The sequence below is a fragment of the Monodon monoceros genome, unplaced genomic scaffold (assembly GCF_005190385.1).
Source record: "Monodon monoceros isolate NGI ecotype Baffin Bay Population unplaced genomic scaffold, NGI_Narwhal_1 Super_Scaffold_3, whole genome shotgun sequence".
NCBI classification, from domain to species: Eukaryota; Metazoa; Chordata; class Mammalia; order Artiodactyla; family Monodontidae; genus Monodon; species Monodon monoceros.
In genome coordinates this window covers 16922125-16948066 of record NW_021703780.1, presented here as the reverse complement: position 1 = coordinate 16948066, position 25942 = coordinate 16922125, and the positions used below count along the sequence as shown (strand labels likewise).

The following is a 25942-nucleotide window of genomic DNA, read 5'->3' as shown; positions in this document are numbered from 1 at the left end:
AATTAACATTCTTAAACCTCAGACTCATCTGCTAAATACAAATAATTCATTTAGATATGTATTAGGTGCTTATTATGTGCCAGGCACTATTTTAGGGACTGGGGGCACAACAGTGAGTAATACAAAGTACCTCTCCTCATTGAGCTCACATTCTAGAAGAGGAGCGATAACGTATATAGGATTAGCTAGTGATGGGTGCCGTGAAAAACCACAGAGCACTCACATGAAGCACTTAAAATAGTACCTGGCGTTCCAGTAGCCAAAAAGTGGAAACAACCCAAATGTCTATCAGCTGATGGACAGATAATGGAAATGTGGTATATCCATGCAACGGGATATTATTCAGGCATAAAAAGGAAGGAGGTACTGATACGTGCTTCCACATGAATGAACCTTGAGGACATAATGCTAAGTGAAAAAAAAGCAGAAAGGTCACATATTGTATGATTCCATTTATAGGAAATAACCAAAACAGGCAAATCCATAGGGACAGAAAACGGATTAGTGGTTGTCAGGGGCTGGGACTAGAAGAGGATGGGGGGGTGGCTGCTTAATGGGCGTGCGGTTTCCTTTTTGGATGATGAAAATGTTCTGGAACCAGAGCGGTGATCATTGCACAACATGGTGCATGTATTAAATGTCACTAATGGTAAATTTTATGCTATGTGTATTTTACCATATAAAAAAAAAAATAGTACCTGGCATAATATAAGCATTCAATAAAACATATTTTCTATTTCAAAAATATCTTCAAACAGGAAATTAGGTAAATAAATTATTAAATAAAATTTTAATCACTGGAACGCTATGCAGCCTTTGAAGGGAATGAACATAATCTCTAAGTACAAACATGGAAAGATGTCCAAGATGCTATTTAGTGGGGAAAAAAAAAAGCTAAACATCAACATATATGTATTAAGTACGATTTATGTTAAAAACTATATAAACACGTGTTTATATATGCCTAGAAAACACCTAGACCAGAAGGATACACACAGGAAAAAGGAAAATAGTGGTTACCTCTGGGGTGAATAGACGGGGGCGGGGGGGCGGCAGGGGATGTTTCTTTTTTGTACATTAACTCTTGTGTATTGATTGTGTGTCTGTGTGTGTATACGATATACATTTTGAAGCTTTTACATGATGAGCTCTGAGTTAGGAGTGACATAGCAGTCAAAAAAAATCCGAAGTTGTTCACAGGTGGCATTATAAGAAATACAGAATCTAGAACGAGGAAGGTAATTACCAATCTTGAGAAATAGAATCTACTGGCTTCATACTCCTTATGAGGAATAAGACTTGACTTGTCACTTTCTCAGTGTAAAAATCCTCCATACCTGGTAGTGGTTTCTGCCAAGTGATCAGAGACGTGGCAAGTTCTTCTGCTTCCCAGAGTGGCAAGCATAACACAGGTGCTCAAAAAATTTTTTGCTTAATGTTCCCCAAATCCCAACTAAATGGTAAGACATACGATGTTTTGAGTTTTTGTTCAAACGTTCCCCTTAACTTGCTAAGCGTGTCTTTAAAAATAAAATTAATGTAGGAGCATAAGACAATAGTAAGAAAATCCATCCACAAGTCTAAGCTCTTTAAAAAAAAATCATTTTATTGATCCTTTACCATACAAAATTTATTCAAATTACACCCATTTGAAGTGGTAAGATCACAGCTAGAGAACAGGTTACCCTGTAACAAATCTATTTACAAAATCCATCATAAAAGCTTTTTTTTTTACATTATATTACATATTTTCTCCTTTTAACTATAGCTACAACACAAAGCTAAACTGATTAGTAGTTTGCCTGCTCCCAATTTTGGGAGAAATACTTACTTTTGACAAAATCACGTACCCCATAGGAAAAGAAATTCCCACAATCTGACAGTTGCCACCCGACTCACTCTGCAAGGCATCTTCCTTCAAATCCCTCCTCTTGTACACACGAGTTGTCATGCACACGCTGAGTTCTTACTTTTCTTTGTCCTGAAAGCTGAAGCTTTAAATACTGCAATTGTATTTACAGATCTACACTTACAACAGAAATGAACACAAGAACGCAACAACAACAACAAAAACAAAACAACACTCTTAAAAAATTACAAACCAGCTAGAAAATATTCTGGCAGTGTTTACAAATTAATTGCTATTTTTGTACAAAATTGCTAGATAATGAAAATATGAGTAGGCTGCGTATCAACTTAAATAAAACGATTGCTACGCACAGATCTGTACATATAAACACACACCTAACACTGTTTGACAGCTCATGTGTTGCTCTTTATACAGTTTACTTTCTAAGGCTCACGCAGTCATAATACGCACACGTGTAACTTTTAGCCATTTCATGTGTGAGCTTTAATAGCAGCAACTCAATGGTACCAGGAAACCTGCATACTCAGTACTTAAAGTAACGCAAATACTGTAGTACTAACCCACTTTGTGTGCCAGATACTATGTAAAAAATAAAATGACTAATAATGCAAACAGAATACAGTATGGACGTCTAATTAACGTACACCAGTTAAGCCCATTAACTGGGAAAACCTTATGCATGAAGGAACTTGCAAGACTTATTAGGATTCCTTTCATTTTTAAAACAATAAATACGGCATCACGTTACGAAAAGGTTTAACGAGAAATTCAACCAGACACACAAACACCTAGTCAGGTGAGCTCAGTCTTTAGACTTTGGGAAAAAATCAGCTTTTGTGCAGCTGGCAAAGAGAATTACACAAAGCTGGAAGCGGAGGCAGCTAACCAGATGAGATAAATATGGGAAATGGGGAAAAGCTTGGCATAAATGGTTTCCCATACAGGAAAACACCCCACAGTGCATTTCCAGTAGGCACTTGACACAAAGCTCCCCCTTCCCCCCCCACCCCCCCAATGCTTCATCTCGGACCAAGTCCAGTGTGTGTATGAGGGGACGACGGGGGTGGGGATGGAGGCAGAAGAAAAGGGAGGATGATCTGCACCTTTGTTTTTCTTCTCAAACATACACCCATGCATACCTACACAAATAGTTTAAAGTGCTGGTGTCATTGTTTTGACCCGACCACCACTTTGCATATTGTGGAAATCTACCTAGACTAACCCGGCTAGGGCTTTCGCGGTTTTGTTTTGTGTTTTTCCTAAGGGATATATTTGCCATTCAATTGAACACGTGAATCGAGTGCCTTACTATGTGCCTACCGCTGTGTTGGGCACATAGCATTTCAATTTAACTGTTCTTTGTGTTGAGGTTTGTTTTTTAGATGACTCCCTCATTCCCACAGTCTTTAGCATCCAAGGAATGGATGTGAGGTACTCTGCCACATTCCCAGCGGGAGAGGGCCATCTCCCCCTGGCCAATGGGAAAGCCATTCTTGGACAGAACTGGTAGGATTTGCAGCTGTCACGAAGCCTCCAACTTGGGACACCATTCCTGAAGAGTTAAGGGGAAGATGCCCTGGCATCCCGTCCTGCTTTTTCTACATCCCTGACTTCCCTTGGTCCAGCTCACTCCTTCGTAGCGGGAGGGGAATGGGAGCTGTTCTCACCAGCGGAAGTAAATGCCACTGATAGAACCCTACTCACAACGGGGGATGTCTTTCTCCCCAGAGGCCTCTCCATCTGACCCCATCCTGAGAAGTGGTCTCCCTGAGTGCAGTATAAGAGAGCCCTTTCCCCGGTCACGGGGGCCCGGGAAGCCCAAGGACGGAGGGATCCACACCTGCTGCTCCTTGGGGCTGCTGTGTCATCTGATCTGGTTCTCCTTCCAGATGGGCCGCCCCTGTCAGCGAGCTCCACTGGCTCCAAGCGCCCCCTCCTGGGAAAGGAAGCAAGATGGGGCAAAGCTTCTTGCAGAGGCTGTTAAACCTTAGATCACACACGTTTAGATGCTCTGATCAATAGAGGTTCTCTACCTCTGCTTAAATAATTTGAATTAGCAAAAACTGCTTCAAAGTAAACAATTAAATTGAAATGGTGATGGGTGCCACAGGAATGCTTAAATGGCAGCTTAAAAAAAAAAATCTAAAATAATCCACAAAGAACTCCAAAGTAGGCATTTGCTACAAATCAACTTCAAACTTACGAATACATTGGGGGCAGGGGAGTGGAAGTGGTTTATGGAGACAGGAAAAATCCACAACAGCTCAGAGGGGCAGAACTCAACTATTCTTCTGTATCTGCGACAAATACTTGAAAACAGTTTCTTCATCTGAAAGGCTGTGGAGGATCTCTTGACCTCCTAGTGGGACATGCGGTCCATAGTTTAAACTGAATTATGACAGTAATTTAAATATTCCTAAGAAGAGCTGAAGAAATCCATTTCATACTTTCGCATGACTTCAAGTTTACAGTTCCTGCAGTTCCATTCCAAATTAGCAGACCCCAAAGACATGCATTCTGCGAAGAAGGCACGGCTTGAAATGCTATTAAGGAAGATTGCTGTTTGCGAGTGGGCCAGGTGGCCAGACCCCAGTCTACAGCCCATCCGTCAGGCACAGCAAGCCAGTCCAGGAGGGAGGGAGGAAAAGGACGGGTGAGAGACACCTGATTGCACATTTTCTCACTTGCTGACTCATCCAGGAGATTTTGGAGCCTGGGGCGAGGCAGGGCTTTCCCAAGGGCGCCTGCAACTGTGCGTTTAGACATTTTTTTTCTTTTTTTTTAATTCATTAAAATGTCAGCTTTGTTCTGAAGTTTGTAGTTTACTTCATGATACTATCTTGGAGGAAGAAGGTAGGAAGGGACAACACTGCATGACAGATGTTCGGTTTCATAATAAAAAAATATGGGTTTATAAGGGAAGTCCACACAAAGCATAATCAGCTACACATGAAGTCTTCCACCAGCGGGAGCTTTTCCAGATCGTAAGCATCAAAGAGATCGCTGATGCCTTCCTCCTCCCCAAGGCTTAGGAGATAGTCTTCTTGGAGCAGGGGGGGCAGTAAGTTCACAAATGGTCCTTCTAGGTTGGAAGGAATTTGGTCCTCAGTCTGCTGTAAAAGGTTGGCTGGGGAGGCCAAAGGAGAAAGGTTTGCCATAGAAATCGAGCAATCACTATGTCCTGAGTTGGTTGAAGCCAAGTCTGAAAGGAAAAAGTTGGAGGAAACAAGAAAATAAGTTAGGCAACAATCAAATTAATTTTGGGGAAGCATGTACGTGTTGCTGTTATAAAAGCCTGTACACTCTTTGCTAAGGACAATTAGATGACATTACAGTATAGATCACCTCATGCTAACAGGCTCTGTGAGCAGTGACTCTGGTAAGCCTTTCTGTGTTCTTGTCTACTCACTCATCTTTTAAAATACCTACAGTTAGCAAACAAGAATACACGTAGCTTCAAAGATTAGAGGCTAACAAGCTAAAAAATGTCCTGCTATCAGTTAGTCATTCTGTAAAGAAAAACAAAAGAAAACAAAACCTACAGGCTGAAAAGTTGGCTCCTTAGTAGAGATCACCGATTTTAACTTAGTCTTTTTTTGAACAACTAGCTTATTAAAGATACTTCTAAAAATACAAATAAAAAGACACATCCACTTTGAAGTTCTAGGGTGGAAAAAAAAAAGTGGTCTTTTGTTTTACCATTTGAGGTAGCATTTTTTTCTCCCCCTCAATATTAAGTCAGACCTGATCACTTAAATCATTCCTATTCTTGCTCCTATATTGGGAGGTAGTAGAAGAAAATTAAATGCATATCTCCAATCTGAAAAAAAATAAAAAGACTGCAAAAAGCTTCCCTTGCTGTGTGGACAGTGGAGGGATGCATTAGATTTATTTTCCTGGGGTTTCCCTCCCTTATTCTCTCCCCATCACATTGCGGGGGAAATTAGGATAAAACTTCTTTGGCAAAAGGCTCTTCTCTCCTAACTTTTTTCAGTTCCCTCTCCAATGATCTCTGCGGTATCACTCAGAGGTGTGCGTCCAAGTATAGCTGGTGATTCACCCAGACAGCTTACAGCTTCACTCCTCACTTCCGCTGGTTTTCCAAAACACTGTAAAGAAATGGTTTCTGCTGATGGCAAAAGCCTGTAGGGGCTGCATTAAGTGGGTGGAGGAGCCATTTGCCCTGAAGAAGATCATTACTTTCTTCTGCAAACTATTCAGAATGACTTTTTTTTAAAAAAAATGTTACCTTAATAACATTAATAACAGAAATTTTTGTTTCTTGCCTAGACTTGTGATTCTGATACAGGATCCTTCTAGCCACATTCATTTTTAACATAGTTTCCAGATGACAAAAGTGGAATTTTTACCTTTGGAAGTGGGTTTAGAGATATTCCCATTGTGGTCTTGGTTGTTTGTTTTCATTGGACTGTGTGTTTCAGTCTCTTCTGGACACAAATAAACCTCAATGGGTCCTTGGGTACTTGCCAAATGTATTTGTAGGCTCTATGAACAGAAGAAGTGAGATAAGTTCAAACAGAAGGTTCTTTTGGAAATGAGAGCTATAGTAATCTTCATCAAAAAATGGAAAGTAAGGGTGATTTTCATTGTTCCTTTTGTTTCTCTACTGGTAGTCCACCTCAATCAATGACTGTCATCCTCTAGAGCAGGGGTCCGCAAACTGCAGCCCAAGGGTCAATCCTGTCCACTAACTGGCTTTGCAAATAAAGTTTTATTGGCAGAGTCACGCCCATTCCCATTGTTTGTGTGTAGCCTCTGGCTGATATTTGGTTTTTTTTTTTTTTTTCTTTTCTTTTTTTTCATGCTATGATGGCAGAGCTGGGCAGTTGAATAGTCCCAACAGACTGTAGGGCTCACACAGCCGAAAACATTTACTGTCTGGCTCTTTAAAGAAAAAGTTTGCTGACCCTTGCCAAGAGGAGGTGAATTTAAAAAATATATATATATTCCTTTTATGCAAACTGTTAGAAGGTCTTTTAAGTGTTCCAAATACAGTATTCCCATGTTATTATTCCTTAACAGTAGGGTTTTTTTTATGTTGAACTTTAATAGCCACTGGAGGAATAGTACTCTTAAGTGCTAGGAACTGAGTTTAATGAAAGAATGCAGTACACTAATATTTAAAATTCTTCTTTATCTAGGTCATAGAGCTATTATTATCATTTAAGGTGAGAACTCTACCCTAGATGGGAGCTTGCAAATTTCATTCTCTTTTTATTTTCTACACATTCTTTTACTACATTTCTGTATCTTTTATAGTCTAGGCCTATGTTATCAAAGTATATCTGAAAGCAATCACAAAGCTATGCTCCTTATTTTCTTACAATATTCTAGTCTATCAATTAACCCGAAGTCCCATTTGATTTCTTAAAAGTCCATGTTCTATAAATGATAAATTCTTAAAATGTCCTAAGATAAGTTAGGGAACTACTTTAAAACATTTATATCTCTGTCCATGGTGGGGACCACATCCAGGGTAATCAACGTAAAATTCCCCACCGGTTCAAATGGATCAGAACTACCATATAACAAATTATGAAAAAGAGAAAATACAAGAGGGACAGGGCCCCATATACCACTTTGAGTTGAATGCCCTGCTATGTTAAAATTAGAATTTTTGGACACTCAATACATATCAAGCTGTTGAAATGTTTTTAAAGTTAGGATTAAGTAAAACAGATGGGGAAGAACTATCAAGCTTTTAGGAGAATACAGACTTTAACCAGGAGTCAATGATTCTTTAACACCAGGCATTCCAAAAAGATCTCTACAGATGAACAAAGACGTTATCTCCTTACCTCTATTGGGTCAGGCACTTCAAGTCTTGTTTCTGGAGGGGCTTTCACAACTATAACAGTTTGGTCTTTAAGGCCACTAATTTTTCGAATATCTTGATATGTAACATAAGCTAACGTAATGAGTGTTAAGGAAATCTTCCAACTAATCGTCTCGGATGTAACCATTATGAAGATAACAAAATAGATGCATGGAAAAATTTTTTAAGTATTTTATTTCTTAGAAGAATATATCTGTCTCTCCTCCTAGATCTTTAAATATATGGGATCTTCCATGAATCTTCTTTTCTGGTTGTTATTCTAAACAACAAAAGAAGTGTCTAGCTTTTTTCTTTCCATTTCTAAGTTCATGGCTACTTAAGATATTAACATAAACACAGAAACAGAATAGTTAAAATAAACTCTTAAAAGAAAACTGAAACCCAATTTCGTCAGGGATTTTCAAACCAGGTTCCTCTGGAGCACAGGTATTGCATGAACTCCAATGAAGTACTCTGTCACTCAAATTGAATGATGGCAGATCCCAATTCACAGAAAAAATTTAAGCCCTATTAACCCTAATTTTGTTGAAACACCGGTAACTTCTATCTGCTACTTGATTATTAAAAAGTGTCAGCAGCCACCCAAATGAATGAATGAAATCTATGTATCAGTGGAAGAACTCCGAGTACTGCTCAGGCAGAGAGCTTGTTTTCTTAAGTGTACCTGGGCTGGTTGTGATTATATATTGCCTACTCATAAGAGTGTCATTACTTCTCTGTTAGAAAGATTACCCTTTGTATGATATTATTAACTACAATATTTCAGTGTTCACAAGGAGGAAAGCAGCTTCCAGATGATCTGCAACCTAAATGATTTAGGAAAAGAGAGTAAAATAATATTTCAGTACTCTTGGTAGTTACTTCCGAGCACTGAACAATTCTTTAAAGTGCCCTGACAGTTAAACCTAAGAGAATATTACGAAAGAACATGGTACTTATTTTATGATAAAGTATTCATGCTAGCTTGCTTAGAGAGACAGGCTTTGACTTGGTACTACAAGAGAATAGGTTGCATAGCTTTCTTTTATAAGGGGCATGGAGTACCATAATTAACATACAATGTCTTTAGCCAGTTGCTTTTCATATTAACTTACAAAAAATGCCTAGGGTAAAACAGCAAATCACAACCCAACAAAGGCATTTCCGGAGGTAATATAATGTAGTGAATAGAGTCTGTGATCTAACATGTTAAATACAGAAATAGGACTTAGAAAGCCTAGAGGAAATGATGTCCCTTAGATTAGTAGCTTTTTATTAGAAACTGAAGGAAGCTATGAACCTGCTGTCCAGAAAAAAGCACATTCACCCAAAATCTGCATGTACGTTTAGGGCCGTCTATCACAGACTATCATCTTGAAGTCTCAGTAGTTCAGACAACAGCTATTTCAGTGTTGACCTTGACAGGACAGCTCACGCAGGATTCTGGGTTTTAGGTCATCATCTGTTTCATCAAGGAAGCCAATTGCTGTCTTTACAGAAGACCTGACAGTTACAGATTTTTACTGAGAACAGTGGGGAAACTGATAACTAGGTACTTACTCCACAGCCCACTGTCAAAAAGCTATTCGACAACCATTTATTAAAATAAAACCTCATCTACAATTACCCAACATGCCGCAGGAAGGAAAATTTCAACACATTTGTGGGCAAGCTGTACCAAATTCGGAACTGGATGGCAAATGGAAATAAATTGTGCAAACGTATTCTCTAATGTCACAAACTTAAAAGTGCTTCCATTGGGGCTCCCTCCTTCTTGGGTTAGCAGCCCCCTGCAAGGAAGCTTTCGTTTTCTGCAACAAAGGCACCAGAGAAAGCTAATGTAGGTGACAAGGCTGTAAGCTGCCCATCACATGGAACAGCCACGTCTCCTCCCCGAAGGGGCTCCCGAGTAAACAATGTAGGAAGCAGCCCAACTAGAGCTACTCTCATTTCTTCCAGTGTAAGCCCACTCTGGCCACCACGGGGAGGGGGGAGGGGGCGGTGTCCAATCAGCACGCCTCTTCCCCAGCTCACTAAGCGTCAGCTGACAAGGTTAATCCTTTGGCCAACAGGAAATGAACAATCAGAGTTTCAAAAAAGACTGCTTAAATTGGAAAATAAATGTCCCCATAACTCCAAGGGAAAGCCTACTAGAGATGAGACACTAGAAGAAACCGGGCAGGTCACATTTTATTTTCTGTCTAACGAAGATAAATGGGGAACTAAAATCAGAGATGGGATTATTTAAAATACTGGTTTTGTTTCCTACTAATAAGTGAGAAAATTGCAAAATCTTCTCGTCAGCATGATGAAGTAATCTCTCTCCTCTATGGTCTGAAGTGAGGTGATGAACAGTAAGTTCTCCTCAGGTGGTCAGCAGATTGTCAGCCAGTTAAGAACAAGAGTTGGCTTTTTATATTTTTACTTCCAAGGACTAATGTTTGTGGATGAATGGATAAGCTGAGATTTCTTAGGCCTTGAGGTGTTTCTGAAATCAGTTTTTGGTGCTGTGATTCAGCATAACGTGCTTTAAAAATTATAGAACGATTCTTCTATACTCTTTCAATTCCTTCAACTAGAGTTCAATTACAGATTCAACAAATTCCAATTGCCCCCAATATCTGATGAAAAGAAAACAGAATATGAGAACCCCAACAGTGACAGCTAACACCCACCTAAAACCTGGGAAGCCCAAGATGAATCTGCTGTTATCATTAATATGAATACTGACACCTTACATATCTCATTAATAGTGTTGCCTGGGCTTCCCTGGTGGCGCAGTGGTTGAGAGTCCGCCTGCCGATGCAGGGGACACGGGTTCGTGCCCCGGTCCGGGAAGATCCCACATGCCGCGGAGCGGCTGGGCCCGTGAGCCATGGCCGCTGAGCCTGCGCGTCCGGAGCCTGTGCTCCGCAACGGGAAAGGCCGCAACAGTGAGAGGACCGCGTACCGCAAAAAAAAAAAACCAAAAAAAAAAGAGGTACGATGGGATGCAGTCTAATGACTATCATTCCATAAATACTGAACACACACCTACACACACACACACACGCTTACTTGTATGAAACGAGTAAAATTCTACCTTGTGCATAAAAGTCAGATCATCAACTCTGGAAATAGTCTAGAAGGCAGTAACCCCCGCCAAACAGGTGGCACAAAGGATATCTTTGATTCTCTGAATCCTCGGTTAACAGTTTGAGGTCCAGGGTGCAGCTTTGGATCAGTTCATCTAATTTCTTCTCTTCCTGACTGAGCTCGGTCACTTCTTTAGACAGGCCTTGACACTGGGCCAGCATGCCCCCGTCCTCAGACAGACTGCAGCCCCTGGAAACCCAAACACAGACTCTGCATGTCTGCTCGACAGGCCAAAGGGGAGAGGGCGAAAGGGAGGGCTGGGAGAAACGGTCCTTTGGGTAAATGTCCCCTCTTGATGCAGGAGGTCACACTGTTCGTTAGCCAGGTGTTAAAATTAGAATTTTTATACATATTTTTCCGTACATAAAGTCCTTCACTTTTCACACCATAGAAATTAAGTGAAAAAACACTGCTATTTTCAGTGTTTCTTTCCTCCAGAGGAGGCTGTTTCTTCAGAAGACTCAAATTCAAAGGGCAAAAGGAGGTGGCTCCTTCCTGCCACATGCCTCCCAGCGGGGGGAAAAGAAACAGGGGAAAAAGGATAGAAAGACATAGCAAGATAGAAAAATTTGAAGAAAAAGATGGAATGGTTCAAATTTCAACCAAACGTCATCCAAAAAAAAAGCATGAAAGACCTAGGTAATTTCTGAGGGTCTTATACCAACAACTAAAAAGGAAAAGGAGGTGAAGAAAACAGGTATATGTGCTGGATGCAAGAACAAAACCCAGTTCCCACAGGTTTGTCTCAACCACAGGCTAAAATGGGTCACTGAATTGTCATAAAATTCCAAAAAAGTACATGTTCATTTTATCATGTTTGAAGTAATATTTTTTTCAAAGCCAACCCATAACAGATTTATTCCTTCCAATAATGCTTTCATAGTTCCTTCTGATACACTGGGTGTTCAGATGCTCTGTCCATAATTCACAAATGACATTATCATACATTTAATCATACATGTGGGTGTGTAGATGACAAGTATTATCATCCCGGTTTTCCAGAAGGAACCTTGACTTAATTTACACAGAAAGTGAGTTAATCGGTAATGAGAACCATCAATAAAGATACCTGACAACTGTGCGTACACACAGATGTGTTGATACACAGCCACAGATAGTTTCTAAACTCCTATTAGAGACAAGCCACAGGCCTGTGTAAGCATCTATTAGATTACACATGTGAGCACACACGTAGATATCACGGTGACAGATGAACAGCGTTTTACTTTACAGATGCAGGGCTCCATTTAATCCCAGGATCCCCTTGCTTGAGGTTAATTGAATATAAACCCTTTTATCTCTGACAGCATCTAAACAGAAGGTCTCTTTGTAAAGAGACTTTGAACTTCTGGCTAAGGAGTTGAGGAGGGAAGAGAGAAGGAGAGAAGTAGGAGAGAAAAGGAATGAAGTGTGGGCATGCGCGTGAAAGTTGGGCCTGGGAGAAACCCCTCTGCAGTTTGCAAGGACCCCAGAGCCAGTGAATTGCGGGCCCCGTGACTCATACTCACATCCACTGCACGTTGTTTTTAGACTTCTTCTTAATGAGGTGGATGCCTTCCAGTACATTGGTGATGTCATAAATCCTTCTCTTTTGCACCTTCAGCACCTCTGCTGCCTTGTTCAAATCCAAGACCCCATCAGGTGATTGGCTCAGTAGCTGAATGAACTTCTTGGTGAGCAGACCAAGTGATGTATCATACCGTGTTTTTTCTGAGGGAGATTTTGGAGCTTAAAGAAAAACAAAAGCCGAGCGGGTGGGGGGATAGGGGGAAAGGTAAAGAAATGAAGGGTTTCTTTGCAGTCAAGCAAGCCCCCATTCCCCCAGCTGCCCAGGTATTAGTGTTGGAAGCAAAGCTGTTGTCGCTGATGTTTGTGGTGAGTTATGGAAAGCTATGAAATTGCTTTATTAGAAAAGGAAGGGACAGTAAAAACTCCTGTTTGATTAAAGCGTTTTACTGTGAATTTCTCAGTAGTTTCTACTTTGGCTTACCCTACTCCCTGGGGTCTAGTGAAGTATCTCACACATAGTAGGTGCTCAAAAATGTCTGTTGAATGAATGAAAAAGTGCTGTAGCCTCATGGGATCAGCACATGTGGAGCCTAATTTGATGGGGTCCGGCTATGAATCTCTCCAGCGTTTGACGATGGGACCCAGACAGACCCATCCTAACTGCCCTTTCATACTCCAGTGTCTCTGTGTGTATATAACTTGTTCACCAACTTTTCAAAGAATGTAGATGAAGAATACCTGGAAAGGTCGTTCAGTCCAGTCTCCCCATCCCTCTGGAATGAACTGTCCTCATTTAATATTGCATTTATTCTCTTACAAGTGCACAGGTCAAGGGTTTAACTGAGTACGACACACAATTTGTGGATTGCCTAATTCATACACTACGGGACAGGAGAGGACAAAGTCTAAATTAATTTAGCCTTTGCATTAAATGCCAAAGATGTAAAGGACTATTTAGCTATTTCCAACCTACTTTTCTCTCTCTCCCAAAAGAAACAACGATTGTGCTTGATGGAAATGGAAACTAGCTGCAATTTACTGGTCTCAATCAACCCTTACGCTGCCATACGCTGAACTCGAGATTTAGGCTGGCATAGACATCACCTACACCCAGCTAGCCCTGGTCCCTGAAGTAAGGTCCATGAAGGAAAGTTAAAGTTAGATTTGACTATGGAACAGTGCCAAAGAGCTTGTATTCTGAGTTGAAAAATGAAACTGCACACATCAAAAGAGGCCTCCCCTGCAGTCAGTATTCAGGTATCGGAGGGACTCTGTAAACCTCTCCCTGGGTGTCTGCAGACATCATATTTATTTTTTGGATAGGCACAGGCAGAAATGAAAAAGAACCAAACATGCCAAAATTATCCACACCTTGGCATCCCTTCAGCCACAAGCTCTGAAAGTTGGGAAGCTCACACCCAAGACAGGAAGAGATCACGGAATCCTTACTTTTTGGACTATCTGGACTTCGGAGCGCAGCTCTTCCTTTGCCCTTGGGGGTTTTTAAACCATCTGAGAGGTACTGCTGACCGCTTTCTCCTAGCTCCAGCCTGCGCTTTGCCTGGAATAAGAGAGTACAGTCGTTGGTCGCTGGTCATGTGGACGATCGCAAGTGAAGCCGAACGCCACAGGCTCGCGCCAGCCCCCGCTGGCCCCCTCCACTTCACTCAGGGTCTCGGTTCCCTCCAGCCGGGGCTCCGGCTCCGGAGGCGGAGCTCTCGCCACCTGGGCTCAGATGGACAAATCCAACCATCCTTCAGGGTTAGGCTCTGGAGTCACTTTGTTCATTTACTCATTGATTCAACAGACATGCCAGGCATGGGGCTGGAGACTAAGAATACTGCAGGCATCACGGGACTTAAATTCACTTTTCCCCAGCAAACCTCTGCTTCTGTCTCCATCTCTGACCTGGGTTGAACCCCCTTCCTTGTGCTCCCCAAACACTCTGTGTTTATTGGTATCATAACACTTGCTGGATGTAAGAGTTATTTTATTTATCTGTTTCTCATTTCCTTTAAGGCAGGGACTGCTTCCCATTTATCTTTGTATACGCAGGGCTTGGTACAGAGCCTGGGTTTCTGTAGGTATACAGTCTCACACACACACACACACACTCTCTCTCTCTCTCTCTCTCTATATATATATATATATATTCAATGAAAGAAAGGGTGATTGAATAGTAACACAACTGGTCACAGACTACAAATGCTCATTCATCAGAATAACAAACACCGCAAACACTCAATCCTGGGTTTCAACTAGGATTACTTTCCCCATTTGGTCATCAAACTGGGCAAACGAGAAGCTCTCACCCAAGTTTTTAATCTGATTTTTCATATAAAAATATGCACTTCATGTCTTTTATGTACTGGGCTCTGGGCGAAGGGAACAGAGGTAAGCAAGGCAGATAAGAGTCCCTTGGTTCCTAGTGCGTAGAGTCCAGGAGAGAAGCCAGGTAATTATTAAATAAGTAACTGTTGAGTACTGACTGCATGAGTGTGAAGGGTGTTCAGACAGGGGTGGTACCAACTAGACACCCACATGACAATGTGCATTTAGGCTCATTTCAGGGCGGATGCTTCTAATGAGGAGATTCACAATTTCAAAATAACTCCCCATGACATAGAAACTAAAGTAACAACTTATCAGCTGAACGTGTCCTGTTCACAAGCCACAGGCAGCTCATCCGATCTGACACGTGCTGTCCGTGTAAAACACACACTGGATTTCAAAACTTAGCACGAAAAAGGCTGAAAGAGCTCATGAATAATTTTTATGTTGATTACATGTTAAAATGATGCTGTTTCGGCTTTATAAAATATTACTAAATAAGATGCTATTAAAGTTATCATTTCACCTCTTTCCGTATATATATACGGAAAATATATGTATCTTTTTACTACGTGGCTTGCATTTGTGGCACACATTACCTTCCTGCTGAGCAGTGCATCACCACTCCAAAGGCCTAGGAATGACGATTAGCAAATTAAATTTCTTAATTTCATCGTCTGCTCCCAAACACTCTTGTCAAATCCTTGTGTGGGCCTGTTGCTTTGGTTGGCCCAGGGAACATTCCTGCTTCATCAGGCAAAACTCCCTGCTTGTTCTTCGGGGAGCATCCCTTCCCTCTCACAGACTAAGAGTGGCCTGCTGCACACAGGTGACCCAGGCCGGGCTGGTCTTTATGCTCCATCCTCCCCCTCGCCCACAGTGATTGCAGTCCTTCTGGCACAGGACCAAAGCTGGGTGAACGAAGGCAACCCCAGGAATTTTTCTGGAACTACTGGTAGGAAGGGGTGCGCCTTCTTAGTAAGGTTGATATGCTGGTAGCAGGAAGCCACCTGGAAATGAGGCCTCCCCAGGGGAAAGCAGAGTGGAGAAACAGAGAGAAAGGGGTCTGAGGCCATCATTCAAAACTCTGGGTCAGGTCATGCAGTTGGCCTCCCCCAGACTTTTCAGTTACATCAGTTACATTAGCCAATAAAGTCTCCTTTTAGCTCAAAGCACTTTGAGTTGGGCTCCTGAAAGTGTGGGGAATATGTGACAACCTGTGGAAATGGCTGAGTCAAGACGGGCTCCAGTGAAATGGGGAGCTGGCATGCCTTGCTAATGACAAGGGGCCAGGTGTGTTGGTCACTTCTTTCCTGTGGCCTGCAGTAAATTACTACTGATAAGAGTCAAGCTTTGTAGAGGCTCACCTAAAAGTAGAGAAGGAGAAAACAGCTTTGTTTTGGAGGCTTTTTCTCAGTAGAAAGCAATCCAAGAAGATATACAGCTGTACTCTCTGCCCCTGCTAAAGTCCACAGAAGGAAGGCAAAATGGGAAAAGGGCTTGGGCCCCTGAGCTCCTGGCCCCTTAAGGCCTGCACTCTCCCTGCACCCTCAGTAAAGAACCACCCACTGGCCAGCAGCCTGGGGGCATGTCCTTTGTGCCTCCCCATGCTCAGCTACTGTTTCAAATTGCTTTGAGGTTAAGGCCTGTGGAAGCAGTATGCTGTAGGCTGGGGAAATTCCAAGATCTGTTGCTAAGAAACTGCGATCTAACTTCAAGGACCAGAACTAGTCAGGTTGTGTGACTTTGGTAACCAAGCACCAAACCATAGAGTTGACAAATCTCAATACTGGATAGAAAATCTACTACATTTGAAAGGCACCAGAGGAAGCAAAGGCCTATGAGACCTCAGTCTTTAAGTGAATCAATCCCTAAACCTATAAGACTCACACCGAAAAGAAATGAGCTGTGAAAGAAAGGCAGCCCCAGAAAATCCTCCCAGAGAGTAGAAATCGGGGTGACCATCTTGGAGCCACGAACAAGCCACATCTCCAGCAAGTCTCCAAGTGCCTGCTATTCCTGTTGGGGGGGACATGACATGCTCCAGGAGGTGACCACCATGTGTGATTTCCTCTTTTCCAAATGGATGTTTCTGTTGGGTTATCCTGTTACCTTTCCTCCACTGCTGAGTGAGTGGGGACTAAACTGGAACACATAGTACTTGTAGGTCCTAGATCTGACGATGGGCACTGTAACTGGACTTCCTTTTGGGGAAGTGCTATGATGAAGCAGCATTACCTTGATGCTTACCTTAGCGAGTTCGCGCACACATGCTTGTTAAAACAAACAAGAAGCCAGAAGGGAGGATTTAAACAGGGCAGGTAGGTACACCCCCTTGCCCTGGACAGAGCGCCAGCGCAGATAAAGATCTCCTCTTGGAATTCAAATTTTCTGCTGTTCTTTGTTGGCTCCTGAAGATATGTGTAATCCCCTGGTGTCATTTTTCCTCCGCCTGAAGAATGTCCTACAGCATTTATTTTAGTGTATGTCTGCTGGTGACAAATAATCTTAGTTTTATTTTTTCTGAAAACATTTCATCTTCATCTGTGAAGGATATTTTCAATGGATACAGAATTCTGGGTTGACTTTTTTTTTCCTGTCAGCACTTTCTAGAGAATGTTCCATGTACACTTAAAACTAATAATAATATTGTAAGTCAAACACAATAAAAAAATCAAATCAAAAAAAAAAATCTCCTCTCGGTCATCTCAATTTTTGTTTGCTTTTAGTGTGAACGTCTTGCTGAACGGAGTGCTGTCCTGTTTATAAACAGACCTTCATATTACATGGCCCCTACCAGTAAAGCAACTAATATATCTGGTGCTTAACAGGAGGCCCAGCCATTTGGTCCTAAGCAGGAGTAAAGGCCGAACATGAGTGATGCTATATAGATCACCCACAGGGCATCTGCCTGAGCTATTATCAAGGGTGGCTTTTACTAGAAAGGAAGTATGTGCTAACTATAGGACCTCAGCCCCAACTATGACAACATGCCTCTGCAAGGAACAGTTGCACTGTTACGCATTTCAGAAAATGTACGTATGAAAACATTAGGAGTAACTGTCAGGCAGCCAAGCAGTGGGCCGAGGGGAACATCCATGGTTTCCGTCTACCTGGCATTTGTTGCCCTAATTTTTCATTTGGGGAACTTCTCCACAGTTCTTAGTTCAGGTGGTTTCTCTTGAAAACAAACAGGCTTGAAAACAAAAGGCCTGACACTGTTCAACATCTTAGGCTGGCCCTTACTATCTAGGTTACAGAGGTGAGCACCTTAATCTGGGCCCACCAATCAGTGTAGTCCAGTCAGCTGGCGAATGTGACTGGTTTACGGGTGGTTTACCCATGACCAAAGCAGGATGAATCACTCAATGATGGGATTTTTGTTGGAAAGTACAGGGTTCTTTTCACTGGGAGTTATCAGGCTGGTAGGATGTAAGCCCGGAGCTACCTGGGAACTGAGCCCACAGAGAAGAAAGCAGAGTTAAGAGCTAGAGAGAGACTGCGTCCCAGTGCCTTCAAGGGAGGTACGAGATCTTACCAGTCCCAAAGACAGATCTACTAGACTTTCATTTGTGTGAGGTGAAGAATTCCCTTTTTTGGTAGGAGAAAACTGTTAGATTACTACCACTTGCAACCAAGAGTCCTAGATATAGGCTTTTAGTATGAACCATAATGCACTCAACATTTGAGTGCTTACAATAGGTCATACGCCAGGTTAATTGCTTTCCACTTGACTGTGTTATCTTATTTTTACAACAACCCCATAAGATAGCTGTTATTATTATTTCCTATTTTACAGGAGAAAATGGAGGTTTAGAGCTCTTAAATAACTTTTCCAAGATCCCCACAGCCAGTAAACAAGCCTACTCCAAAGTCCGTGCTTATAACCACTCCATAAAATGATTGTGAAAGACTGCCATATAAAAATAGTTGAAAAGTTATATTAAATTGATACCATCTTACTTTATGATCAACTTTTTATTTTATTCATAATTTTAAAAAAATCCTTTCCTTTACATAAAATGCACATGGTAATTCAAACAGCACAGATGGATATACATGGGTAGCAAACTTTTCTCCCAGGGACTTCCCTGGTGGCGCAGTGGTTAAGAATTCACCTGCCAATGCAGGGGACACGGGTTCGATCCCTGGTCCGGGAAGATCCCACATGCCGCAGAGCAACTAAGCCCGTGCACCACAACTACCGAGCCTGTGCTCTAGAGCCCGCGAGCCACAACTACTGAGTCCCCGTGCCACAACTACCGAAGCCCACAGGCCTAGAGCCCGTGCTCTGCAACTAGAGAAGCCACCGCAATGAGAAGCTCGCGCACCACAACGAAGAGTAGCCCCCCATCTCTGCAACTAGAGAAAGCCCGTAAGCAGCAACGAAGAACCAGCGCAGCCAAAAATAAATAAAATAAATAAATAACATAAAAATAAAAAACCAGACTGTGTGTTTCATAACCATTAAAAAAAAAAAAAACTTTCTCCCACTCTTTTTAAAATTTTTATTGGAGTATAGTTGATTTACAAAGTGTCTTTCTCCCACTCATGATCCCCAGTTCCTTTCCTCAAAGGCAAGCACTACTAAGTTACTTAGATATCCTTTTAGATGGTCTAGGTAAATACAAGTATATATATATACAGTTTTATACCACCACACCTTATAAAATGTTTTTTACACAGATGGTAGCAAACCGCACTCTATTCATAGCATGTCTCAGTTGGGTCCCTATCCGTGCACACAGAATGACCTTATTCTTTAGAGCTTCATAATACTGTATTCATTAATATACCATGATTTGTTTACTTAGCCAGATACCTACTAATGGACACTCAACGCTCCTCTGCTATAACCACTTTCCCAATAAATATTCATGACGGCACTGTGGGGTAGGCATTCCTATACCCATCTTGCACTGAGGCAGAGAAGTTAAGGATTTACCTGAAGTCTCAGTTAATAAGTCACAGATACCAGGATTGAACCCAGGTCTGTTCAAATAATTTGTCAGTGACCACGACTTCCCTGGACTGATTGAGATGTCCCTCCTTTGCTGCCATAGCAATTTCTTGGCTGCTGGGGCATGATTTCACCATCATAACACATATATACTCCAGGTTTCTGCACTGGACCTGAGTGCAATCTCAGGTCTTAAGTAATTTAGTTTCCCCAGAGCCTTACATATGGCATGCACTCAGTCAAATTGACTTATTTATTTTGAATGAACCAAGGAATAAATTCCCGAAGTCTCTTGGCAGGTAAATCACAAAGCTCCAACATTACCAACCTGTAAAGGGGATACTTAAATATATATATATATATTTACACACGCTGGAGATTAATCTACATGTTTGGAAAGATTTTCAAGAAATATAAAGGGGGAAAAATTAAGGCTGCAGAAGGCTATGTATAATATGATCTCATAGGGGTAAAAAAACTATAAAACTATATAGATCTCAATATGAAATTTTCCATGTATCCATGAGGAAAAAGGTCTGGAAAGATCCACATCAAATGTTAATGGAGATTATCTCTGAGAAGTAAAATTAAATATGAGGTAATGATTTCATGTTTATAGCTGTATAATATTTGGTTGGGTTTTACAAAGTGATATGTCTATATACATATTAAATTTATATCTTTCAAACTAACACTTCCACTTTTTGGAATACATTCTGAGAACATTTATGTTGCTTCTAGGGTTTGTCTATTAAAAACAGCACAGCCAGTTTCTTGAATATTTATACTTTTCTACTTATGTCCAACATAAATGCCCAATCTCAGAAGAAAAATTCAGTTAAGTTATTGTACATTTATATAATGGAATGTTATGCAATTAATAATGATGTACTTCTATATATGTAAGTCTTTTTTAAAAAAGTGTGAATAGTAAAATTTTATTTCTGTGGGGAAACTATATGCATAGAAAGAAAGTCAGTCAGGATATATAACAAACAGTTTAAGAGTATTAATCTTTGGGTGGTAGGATTATGGTGACTTTATTTCTTCTTCTTAACTTTTAATATTACTAAATCACTTTAAAGTGAGTGTGGGTTTCTTGCATAACAAGAAAAACAAAAATCTTTTCCATTTGGAGTTCAACAAAAGAGGTCTGGTGGTTTATACCCATTCAATGTGTACAGATATGGGTTCAAAACATAAATGGGGTATGCTACCAGAATGCGCATCCTATTTTCACGGTGGGAAAGAAAGTGGTGCTCTTATCTGCCATTCAACTGAGTCACAGGAAAAAATTAAATCAAGAAAAAGGCATGCTGGCTGTAGGTTAACAAATTGTGAACACTAAAATAAACTCCCTTTACCCCAGTTAATAGATCTGCGCAAGGGAAAGAACTAGATATACGATACATTTTGTCTCAAAGCCAAGGGTGAGACAGGGTATTTTGAACAGAGGAAGAAGGGAAATAGAGGAAAATGGAGATTAAATCAGTAGCATGAGGACCAGATTAAATACAATACTGAAATAACCCAAAGGAGGGGACCTCCAGCTTGAGACTAGACCACAGTTGAGACCCACTTGGATTCTGGCCATTAGGTCAGTGGCTTAGGGCATGAGGATTTTAAGAAAAGAATACTTAGTTTCCAGCTGTGACTATATATTAACTCAATCTGGTTAACCATTTAAAAAGGGAGTGGGACTTAGGGGCCTTAAGCAGGCTGTCCAAGCACAACCAGAAGCACGGAGACTTGGAAGGGCCCCAGTTTAGAGGTGCTGGTGGCAGGGAGGGGGGCTCTGATGCAGAGGATAAAGAAAGGGCCAAATCATGGTCCCTTACATGCCAGGCGAATAACCACACTCCCAGCATCAACCTTTCATTGATATAAGGTTACCTAAGATGAAGAGCTCTGAGGTCTCCTCTGGAGTTGCTATTGTTGTTGTTTTCCCCCCAGCAATAGGTAAGTTCAGAACCTATCAAGAGCAGCGTCTCTATGAGCTGTTAGGTGGGGAGCTTAATCAGAAACCAATATATCTCAGAGAACTGATGAACTGAAGAGCACGCCGGAAGCTCAGACGGAGGTAACCGGGCACCAGGAGTAGCTAGTATGCATTTTATCTTGGTGGAGATTTCCCCTTACATTCCACATCCCAGCCACCAGCAGTTGGTGGGCTGAATATTCTCCTTTCTCAGAGGTGTCCCTCTCCATGCCTGCCCCACTGTCCCAGCCAGATCCCCCCATCATTTCTCACTGGATTACTAGAACGGATCCCAAACTTGACCATTTTTCTCCTTTTGATTTTTAAACTACAGATCTAGGTGTTTTTAACTTCACTCTAACTTGTATTTGTGGACTGGTTGGGGAATCTAACCACATACATATGAATGTTTCTAAAGGAAAAGGAATCTCAAACTGATGTCTAACTTTGGAATAGAAGCCATTTACTTATGAACTGGTGACTGCCTTCCTTTTTATATCACTTAAAAAAATAATTTAAAAATAAATAGATGCACATGATTTTTTTAAAAATCCACGAGTTCAGGGATCTACCTCGCCAAGGGAACACATTTTACTATTTTTCCTGGAGGTCACCTCCCTATTTCTAAGTAAAATAAGCTTACACAGACATTTCTAGTTATTATGAAGACTTCCTTCAATGATAAGACAGCCACCTTTCTTCCACCCTTTCTCCCAATAGTGACATCAGTATTTTTGTTTAAATTAAAAGCCAGTGCTGTGCATTTTGACTATATAAATATTGTTCCCTCAGAGTCAAACAGGATACTGAGAATGCATTTCCTTTTTGTAAAGTTCGTTTGTTTTCTTTGGAGTTCCCGATTGTCTTTCCCGCTTGTTGGCACCATCTGCCTTCACCACATCTTCAACTTTTTCCAACTCGCCATCATATCAGATATTCTATCAAGTCCCCACTTTTTCTCCCTGAAGCTCTTGGACCTCCTGCTGTCTAGACCCTGCACGGTTCTCCAGGTCATTGCATCGCTGTCATTCTGCAGTTTTCCCTCACCACATACAGTGTTGAAGCCTGAGGTGGACATTTGTCATTTTATTTGACTGCCCAGCCTCTGAACCTTCCCTGCCCTCCTGTGGGTTAGGAAATTCCCCACTTTGTCAGTCTTGATGGAAGGCACAGCCACCTTCTTACCGTTGGTCCCAGGGCAGGCCACCCCAAATATGCCTCAATAACACAATGATTATTTTGAATTAAATTTGAGAAACAGCTGGAAAAAAAAAACAAAATACTTTGACTCCCCGTCCCCCATGAAAGTGGGAAATAAATCTCCCATGTGAAGGTATAAAAAGCATCCTTATCACCGGAATTAGGGAATTCAAGGCTAAGGGAGCCGTATAAACAAACTTTGTTACTTCTTCATTAGTCTGCTACCCCAAGTACAAGCCCCTTGGTTTTGTTAAATCTTCACAAGTAATTGTTTCTTCGTCTAAAAATGATATATAAACAGTCTGCTTTGGTCACTTTGGGGGTCCCATTTCTCTGAGACGTCTGTGCCTATGAATTATTGGTTTTTTTCCCTCCTCTGTTAATCTGTCTTGTGTCAATTTAATCATCAGACTAGCCAAAAGAACTCAGGAGGGGTGGGGGAAGAATTCCCCCCTCTTGAATCAACCACAGAAATTGAAGACCCCCAATCCTCTCTCCCAGCCTCCCTGGAACCTGGGCTAGGGCTACCTAGGCTGGGACAGGCAGTCACACCCACCCTAGATTTGGAGTCTGGAGTTGCTCCTGCAAAACAGCAGACTGGAGGTGATGGCTGTGGTTGGATGTCTTAGCTGTGGTTCTGGCTAGGGATACTTCCTTGTTCCTGCCTGTTTGCCAAGCCTAGTTCTCTAATCTTCCTGACAATTCAGCGAGTTATCCAATATCCTTTCAATAAACATCTTTTCTGCTTCAGTTGGCCAGAGTTGTGTTCAATTGCTTGCAACAGAGTCAGTTCCCCGATCCCACTGTTAATCCATTGTTTTCCTGGAACATATCCGAACAGTAGTATGGAAGAGAAAATTTGAGCCCTTATACGTCTGAAATGCGTATTTCACCCTCACATTTGATAGTCTGTCTAAGAATTTAAGGCTGAACATCTGTCGCCCTCAGAACTCTGAAGGCACTGCTCCTGGGGTTTTGATATCCAGTGTTGATGATGAGAAACCTGCAGCCGCAGATTCTCATTCCTTTGAAGCTATTCGATTTTTAACCTCCCTGAAAGCTTCCAGGCCTGTCTTAACATTTATTGTAAAATTTCATAACACGTATTCAGGTGTGCATCGTTTTCTCACTCACTGCGTGAGGAAATCATGGACTTCTAGAAACTACGTGCTTGGCCTTCAGCTGTGAGAAACATGTATGTTGTAAACCATTCCCTCTCATTGTCTTGGTCTAAGCTTTCTGGAATTCCTATTCCTCTTGGATTGATCCTCTAAAGCTTTTATTTTCCATGTCTTTTTTGTTGTTGTTCTACTTACTGACATCAAATTTACTTACTTGCTTACATCAAATTTAGCTTTTACTTGACTTAAAAAAAAATGGCAAACTAGATTTTTAGTTTCCAAGAACATTTGTTTTGCTCCCTGATCAACCTATTTTTATAGCATCTTGTTTTATGAATAGCATAGCCTCTCCAACACCACTAATTATTTCTTTTAAAGTCTTCTTTTGTTTCCTGTTTCATTTGTTTTCTTCATAGTCATAACTACCTACCCCCCCTCCAAAAAAAAAAATCTTGGTCTCACTCTATAGTGTAGTCTTTTCTCAAATGTCTCACCAAGCTTTGTGTCTTTAAGACACATATTTGAGAATAAAACAGTACAGTGACAACTGGGAGCTGTATGATTCAAGTTGGGGTGATGCCTTTAAGTGCCAGAATGGAGCCAATCAATTTATTTTGAGATTTCTCAAAAAATTATTTGTCTGGGGAAAACTCTTCTGGTTTCTGGACGTTAATTCTGCATGAAGACCTTGATGAGAATCCCCTTTTATCTCTGGTTTTGTCACACGAGCTTCTGTGACTCTCCAGAGCCGACCGATACCCTCTTTGGTCATGGCTTCCTCTGTTCTACTTAATGATCGCCGCTCCTCTACCAGTTCTCTGTGTTCCAGAGATCTGTTGGATTATCTTGGCCACGAAAAGCCCCCCTTTCATTTTCTTTTATTTCTTAAATTAATTTTTATTGGAGTATAGTTGCTTTACAATGTTGTGTTAGTTTCTACTGTACAGCAAAGTGAATCAGCTATACATATACATATATCCCCTCTTTTTTGGATTTCCTTCCCATTTAGGTCACCACAGATCATTGAGTAGAGTTCTCTGTGCTATACAGTAGGTTCTCATTAGTTGCCCCCCTCTTATTTTCAATGACTAAAAAAATTGTTTACTATTGGTTTCACAGAGTTTCAAGAGAAAGAAGATAAATACGTGTGACAATCTGCCTTTCTAAACCGTAAGTGTCCCTCTATGTGTTTAATTCTCATTCATCAGCAAGTGGTATTGATGGGTCTCTAAGTATAAGGCACTGTGCCTGGCACTTTGTATCAGTAAATGAACTCAAATAATAGAGGCAATTGTTTCTTTTGCAAATGCTGAAGCCCTAATATCTTTCCTACCTAAGTCTCTACCCCAACAATTAGATGTTGATCTTAAAAAGCCAAGACCTCTGAAAACCTTTTACAGATTAATTCTCTATCTATCTATCTATCTATCTATTTTTACCAAACTAAAAGTAAATGGGTAAGAAGCTTAAGAGAAAGGCCTGATTAATAAATTACATAGACCTAACGTTACTCAGATGAAATAAGAAAAAATGAGTAACACTTTTAATAATAAGAAACACTATGATGACCCTTTTTATCTGTGAGTCATAGAGGTCTCTAAATCAGAGTGGGCAAAAGGTTTTTATCCCCCATGCAATGCTTAAGCTTTATTATTCCCTTCATTATTCCCTTCGAAGTCTGAATTTTCTATGCTTTTACAGAAAAATAAACGGCAGGGAAAATGGTGCAATTAAATCGCTAACTTAAAAGACAGTTTTACATTTATTCGTATGTTCATAATGTGTTCTTCTGTAATTTAAATGATTGCTAGCCTTAAATATGTAGCTATTGTCCATAAAATGGAATTTAAGAATTCTTCTCTTCAGACATCTGAATTTCCAATTTGGAGGTTGGCAAAAGTACTTAAAATATATTCAGGGATGGGCAGTTAGGAAGCTTAGGCTCTCATTCTGCTGCTCAGATGTCTCCCTGCAATAGTGTACTTGAATCTCCCACTCGAGT

General features: G+C 41.0%; 1 protein-coding gene across 1 annotated transcript in view; it reads right to left on the bottom strand.

Moving 5' to 3' along the window:
* Nucleotides 1–1590: 1590 nt before the first annotated feature.
* Nucleotides 1591–25942, bottom strand: part of E2F3 (E2F transcription factor 3) — a 78319-nt gene continuing 53967 nt past the window's right edge. The window contains exons 2-7 of the mRNA XM_029243909.1: nucleotides 13800–13911; nucleotides 12350–12569; nucleotides 10872–11030; nucleotides 7690–7804; nucleotides 6241–6376; nucleotides 1591–5072 (exon numbers count right to left, since the gene is read on the bottom strand). Coding sequence (XP_029099742.1) covers nucleotides 4810–5072; nucleotides 6241–6376; nucleotides 7690–7804; nucleotides 10872–11030; nucleotides 12350–12569; nucleotides 13800–13911 — 1005 coding nt within the window. The 3' untranslated portion in view covers nucleotides 1591–4809. The remainder of the gene's footprint in view (nucleotides 5073–6240; nucleotides 6377–7689; nucleotides 7805–10871; nucleotides 11031–12349; nucleotides 12570–13799; nucleotides 13912–25942) is intronic.